This window comes from Bolinopsis microptera, chromosome 6 (assembly GCF_026151205.1).
Source record: "Bolinopsis microptera isolate Bmic1 chromosome 6, MBARI_Bmic_1.0, whole genome shotgun sequence".
Classification (NCBI taxonomy): Eukaryota; Metazoa; Ctenophora; class Tentaculata; order Lobata; family Bolinopsidae; genus Bolinopsis; species Bolinopsis microptera.
The window spans coordinates 10,511,034-10,517,799 of NC_087077.1; the positions used below are offsets into that span (position 1 = coordinate 10,511,034).

At 39.2% G+C, this 6,766-nt stretch overlaps 1 protein-coding gene across 8 annotated transcripts in view; it reads left to right on the forward strand.

Moving 5' to 3' along the window:
• Nucleotides 1-5,664, forward strand: part of LOC134816455 (uncharacterized) — an 88,511-nt gene extending 82,847 nt beyond the window's left edge. For 5 of the 8 annotated variants that reach the window (XM_063825300.1, XM_063825297.1, XM_063825302.1 and 2 more), the window contains 5 exons: nucleotides 1,125-1,232; nucleotides 3,209-3,361; nucleotides 3,775-3,840; nucleotides 4,336-4,418; nucleotides 4,601-5,664. In XM_063825300.1, coding sequence (XP_063681370.1) covers nucleotides 1,125-1,232; nucleotides 3,209-3,361; nucleotides 3,775-3,840; nucleotides 4,336-4,418; nucleotides 4,601-4,948 — 758 coding nt within the window. In that variant the 3' untranslated portion in view covers nucleotides 4,949-5,664. Of the gene's footprint in view, nucleotides 1-1,124; nucleotides 1,233-1,401; nucleotides 1,663-2,219; nucleotides 2,274-2,519; nucleotides 2,571-2,717; nucleotides 2,814-3,208; nucleotides 3,362-3,774; nucleotides 3,841-4,335; nucleotides 4,419-4,600 lie in introns of those variants that run through there. The other 3 variants (XM_063825301.1, XM_063825303.1, XM_063825304.1) reach the window with 2 other exon arrangements.
• Nucleotides 5,665-6,766: the final 1,102 nt, after the last annotated feature.

The window sequence follows — 6,766 nt, forward strand, 5'->3', positions numbered from 1 at the left end:
CATGGGCTAGGGTCACTAGCCCATGCTAGAACGGACTTGCTCATTTTTGATCGCATGACTGTCTGCATGAATTTTTAGGAATGGCATGTTTTTCTGTTCTCGTATTCTCTTCTGGTATTGGTCTTTTTAATCTCAATTCTTATCTCAACTTATAAAATCCATTGCATGACGCATCTTTGCTTTATTCGTTTCACCATCAATCTTCAACAGTAAACTAAATATACCTTTGATCTATCTGGTAAGTGCCTAAATGGTGTGCTAACTGCTATGTACCAATTCCTGATGTTTATTCTAACTATTATGGAGTATTAGAAGATGTCAGCTTCTTATCAACGCTTCTCATACACCTGTAATAACGGTAATTTCTTAATCTATCAAGGCTAATTGTGATGCCCATATTCTGCAAAATGTTGCTAAACTTATTATATAAAAGTGCTAATAGTAAGCTATAATCCGCTGTACACTTATATTAGGAGTTTTCTTTGAGATTGAACAGTTTACATTACTAAACGCAGTGGCGTAACGAAGGGCTCTGCTCACTGCTGTGCGGGGGGGGGGGGGGGGCAATCGTCGTTTGAATGTGGGACAATTTTGAAAACTTAACTGAGGTACTAGTAAAGCTGATTTTACCGGAGTATCCTCTAAAATCACCTAATTTGTTCAATTTAAGGGAGGGGTAACAGGGGTGCTTTTTCGGAGGGGGGGGGGGGGGGCGCCAACAGGCAACGTTACGCCACTGACTAAATGTTCAATTTTATGCCGCTTCTACTTGGCTATACTAATCTGCAAAAAAAGTATGGTGAAAAACCAACAATTGTCAATTATAGCCAGCTACCAATATTCATGATGAACCGCCAAGTTTATCTTGCTGGCCTAGATTATTAAGTAATTACTTTTGTTCAATTCTAACGTTTCACGTTAGATATCTCAAGACAGGTTAGGGAAAAGTTGTTCAGTTTATTTTGATTTCAACCATAAATAAGAATTATCCTGATCCATTTCATTATTCCCCATTTTGCTTTGAAAATTTATCTTTTTTGAGGAATCATCACTAGCATTAACTATTTTTGAACACAAGTAACTTTTATTATTTAAACATTTCTAAATGCAGATCTCTCAAACAGGAACCACTGGAAGGAAGATATCAACTGCTACAGGAGTAACTGGAGATGCGAGATACAGTACAGCTACTAGCCCCAGGTTCTCAACCGCCACCCTGCCCGGACAACCAGGTTAGCCAAACACACGGAAACATTTCAAACACAAGGAAATGCTTCATTGATGAGCAGTAGATTAACAAGATTTGTTGAATTTCGGGTCTAAATCTAACCTGATATTTAACTACAAAAAGCACCTGACATTTATAATAATTACGAAAAGCAAACTGAGGTGGTACTTTAGGTTCTAGAATTAGTGGGTCGGGGTCCCTGCACACTCACAGCATGATCAGTGGACAACACGGGAACAGCACGGCTCTCAATCCTCGGCTTAGTACGTCCCTGCGACCACGGCATAGTACGACAGCAGGTCCTCGACTAAGTACGGCAGCAGGTCCTCGACTAAGCACGACAGCAGGTCCTAGTCTTAATAAGGGCCCGGGACCCCGAAACAATACTACTCTGGGGCCTCGACATAGTGTTGGTGCTGGACCAAGGAAAGCAGGTCATCTCATGTTGTGTGAATGTGCCGTTTCAAAGTGCTTGTTGAGATAGTCGATGTGTTTAAAAAATAGAATGTTGCTTTTTCTGAGGTGTCAAGTTTTTTCTTTGTGGGTAGCTTCGAATACATTCCGGTGAAACAATCCTGCTACTTAATGTAGATGATATAACTTAATTTGAAACGTTTTTGTAGAAATAATAATTGTGGTCATACATCCGGATCCCGATGGCACTGTCGTGGCACTTTCGTGGCACTTTCGTGGCACTCTGGCGGCACCGTGCCAACTTTCAATCATGTTCGTTCAAAAGCATAAGACGATCATTATACCTTCATTATTATCTTTTCACAATAACCACGGTGTCATTAAAGCATTACCCTTTATTTACTAGCCTTGTGTCGCGACGGTGCCATCGGGATCCGGATGTATGGCCTTTGTTTAATTAACTAGCCTGCGCCCGTCAATTAGCTAATTAGTTGTGTCCAAGCTTGGAAGAGACTTCATGATCCCAAACAGTGTTTATGAAGATTCTAGGATATTTTAACTCTGTGATCTGGTTCAGGTCCCCACCAGTTCAACACATCACTACACACTCCCAGATCCCAAATAACGTCAGGTTTATCTCCACTGTGTTCGTTCTTGTGTAAATTTTCGTTTGTGCTTGTGCATTTTCAACTTTTGGTTCGAACTTAATTGTGAGCTCGTATGTGCACTAAACTTGTTATCATAGTTATGATGATGATCGCAGATCGACATAAGTTCAACTATTATTGATTGAAGAAATATGATCTCAACACTTAGTAGCCATGATGAATGTGTTGTTTGAAGGGTCCCACTATCTGACATCATGTTATATCGACAGGACCGATAAATAGTTCCAGCGTGAGAATACAACCTGGTCCTCGACAGACAGGTGCTGCTAAAACCTAGTAGTTCACAATGTTATAACTTGTTTTAAAGAGATTCTGTGTCGTTTTTTAAGTGTTTTTGATTGTTGATTGTTGGAGAGTGTTGTAGAAAATGGACCATAATTTTTAAGCCCTGATCCAATCGTTTTTAGGTCCAAGACACGGCACAGTCCTCCAACCTCGACTTAGTGGAGTTAATCAAGGTCAAACAAAAGGAAATGTTTTATGTTGTAACGTGCCAACGTAAACCTTTGTGTGTAATCGATGGTGAAAATGTTGCAGTATTCCGGACATCTTTCTGTCCTTAGTTATTGCTTGATCAAGTGAACTTTCAAACCTTTCATTCGCGTTCAATGTTTTGCGTTCTTGTGCTCTGCAAGTGGGAGGTGTTCAATGTTTCCAGATTCACGGTTCATCGCAGACAGAACTTATACCTTTGTCTCTATTTACAACATTTTCCCCCACAAAATAATTCTGCATTTTACGATTTACGATTGCTGACAATTTTGTATCTGCATTTTAGGAGCTCTTAACGGGTTCTTAGGTCATACATAAATGAATCAGACGGAAAAATCCAAAACAGGAATATCTTAGTGAATCTCAGCCTATACAGTTTTCAAAACTAATATTCACATCCCCTCAGGTAAAAGAATATCAGCTATAGTCCCTCCAGGACCCCGGGTTGGAACCAACAACCGTCCTAAGAGGATCAGTGCAGCACCCCTCTCGGCCCCCATGCCTTTCCAGGCTCAACCAAATCCAAGACTCATGGGAGGAAATGTGGTGAAATTAGAAGGTTGGTGATCTTACAACTCTGTTTTTGCAAAGTTATTCATTTACCCTCACACATCACATTAACCATCAACTTTTGCTCAGCAGTGAAAAAATTATAAACTTTATATGTATATATATAATTGTGGGTGGCGTCGTCTGCTGACAGTGCTCAATCGGCAAGCCGAGAGCTAGATCAACTCACTGATGATATCATGGTTTTGTATCATGATTGAAACATTTGTCTGACTCAACCGATCGTTTCATTTTGTATATATATATATATAAATCAAACGGCTTGCATATGAACATATATATATCTGAATGCCATATTGTATCCATATTCATGATTTGATTTACGAATTGATTTACGTCGTTATCGAAGTAACGTAAACACGAATTGAGCCTACGAAGTTATTCTATAACGTAAACTTGAAGGTGATGATAAAGATACCTCCAATATGACATTGACACCTGTTGAGGATGTGGAGTATGAGGAGTTAGGTAGTTACAGCTGCCCTTCTGAACAGCTGCACCCCAAAATGCTGCTTATGCTTAAAAATTAAAAGGCTTTTAGTCAATCTCTATCATTGGCTCTTAGTTTCTTTTTGAGACTTACTCAGCTTTGCTGATTAAACTTCTTCGAACGTTACCTCTATAATAACTAACAAAATTATAATTGTTAACTAGACAGTTACATCTTTACATATTGATCAGCTACCATAACTCATAAGTCATGTCGATAATAATTAATACCCATAATGTTACCTTGACAAATATCAATAAGCATGAGCTGACATTATCCAGGAGTAGAACTTCTACCTATATCTGCTGTTTCTTAATCCTTGGATGCGCAAGTTTTAAGCTAAATTCGAATTGTAAGGACTGCGTATGCGCATTTTAAGATTTAACAATTAACATATTTTGGTAGTTTTAATAAACACTGGTCCTTAACTCTATCACACTTGTAAACTTTACTGTATCTTTATTTTGTTCCAGACATTGGACTACAATCCATGAGAGCAAATGACGAGGAAGCAGCGTACGATACGATAGAAATACACAAGGAACCTGATCAAACTGTATGAACAATGATTAGCGTTTAGCGTTTAACTTATCTTTCTTCCTTTTCCTTACAGTCAACTTATCCCATCTGTTACTTTTTCCAGTAAAAACAAAAATACTCTTTTGTCTGTACTAGGTAAATTAATGAAAATAAATAATGTTTAAACGAGGATTGCAAAATAACACGATCCTCCCCCAGGGAACTGGAAGAAGAAGAAGGAAGAAACAAACGAACGAGACGAACACAGACAGCTGTTTAGTGGCGGAGAACCAATACGCGACCCTGGATGAAGCAGAAGAGCATAAAAAGGAGGAGGATGAGAAGGAAGTGAAGATCTTAAACACAGACCAGCGGGAGGAGGTTCCAGGAGAAGTTGACCCAGATATAGAAGGGGATCTGGCTATAGAGGATGTGGAGCTAGCACCAGCGGAACCCCAACCTGCTGTCAGTAGTAATACTCTGCAGATGAGTGTGGCTGGTGAGGACGCGGGGGATGCTGGCACCGATATGGTTTATCTTCCAGACATGGGCAGTGAGAGGATATAGACAGATGATGTTGGAAATGTGCTAGTGCTATAATAGGATATAGACAATAGACATATCATGTTGGAAATGTGCTAGCAAGAGGATATTCATATAGACAGATAATCAGATGTTATCATTGAGTATTTTCGATTATACGTGTAGACATAGAGCAGAATGTGAGAATGGCGAACACATGAAATTCAAAATCGTGATAAATCAAAACAGACGAATAGACACAGTTTTGTTATCGTAGTAAGATTTGCCTAGCCCCTAAGCTCAGAAGCTTTTTATTCAATAGATGCGTGTGTGATCAATATTTATTGCAAATTAGGACGTATAATAGCTAAACGCCAGTGAGTTATTTTAACCTGTTATTTCTTTACCTGTTAAGTGCTTTTATTCAGAATTTGAATTGTTTGACCTAAAACTACGCTATTTTCGATTCTTATATCTCAGTATGTTTGCTTTGATTTGAGCTTTTTTGAATCACCTTCCTATCTCGTTGTACATGATTTATTTTAATATTACATGTAATTACACTTAATTGATTGGTATAATTTCAAAATACCTGTACAATGCAATACACTTTTAATTCTTGTTGCATTCAGATATAGTTCTTTGATAGTCTTTGATGGTTATATTTTGTTGCGAATCAGCATAAATATTGTTGTATATATACAACATAATGTTTCAGTATTTTCAATCAAGTATCATTTTAGAAACCCACTTTCCTAGAAGATAGTTGTATTTTCTTACATTACTCTGTATTAATAGTCTTTGACCGGGCAAGGCTGGTGTTCCTTGATAGCAAAAATTAATGCAAGGCCATGGCAACATAACTTTACCCAACTCGGTGAATTAGCTGATTCGAAAGAGTATAAAAACAATCACGTTTCCTCTCCTACACTTGCAAACGGATGAACAATGATTATTATTCACACTATTACGTAACTTAGGTTATATGACCCTAGAAAATGTTGATCAGTGTAACGTGATCAATGATCACGTTACACTGATCAACATTTTCTCCCACTAATTCACTTTGAGCGTGCACTAATTCACTTTGAGCGTGCATGATCACTGATCATGCAAGCTCAAAGTGAATTAGTGGGAGGCCGACTAAGGGGGACACACAATTATTATTAAGGTTCAGATTATGTCACCAATTAGTGACGTATAATTAGTGATGTGATCAATCAGTAGAATTTACAATTAATTTGCCTAGAAATGGGTTCACATGTGACTGGTGAGTGGTGACATGTCAATTCTGTACATCATATCTTTACATTAAGAAGTAAACACGATCTTTAAGATTTGACTGCTCGACTAGTAGATCACATAAGGGACGGGAGCTCTTGCTAATTGGGGTGGTTCTCGTATCAAGGGACGGGAGACTTGCGCGTGCGTGCCCAGTATTCAGTATTGTCAATTTAAATCAAAGACAAAAGTGTGGAGTATACTATACTGTCTACTAGTCGAGCAGACCCACACCGTGGTCCAATTCCGGATGATGATCCATCATTTTACGCTCTTTAACTGTTATCACCAAACTAACTAATACACGCTTTCTTAGCTTCATTACTAGCAGGAACCCTTCTGCTTCTAGGAAGCCTAAATAAGTGGGGAGCTGGTGGCTCAGTTGGTAAATCCGCCTGGCATTGCTTGAGGTGCCAGGTTCGATTCCCGACTCTGCCACTAGCCTTGGGCTTGGTGGTGTAGTGTCGGGCAGCGCGGCCAGCAATCGTTAGATCGCTGGTTAGAGCCCCAGCACTGCATCATTTATCCCACCCCCGAACCCCCCCCCCCTCCTGCTGTGTGGAAACAGCAGAGTAAACCACA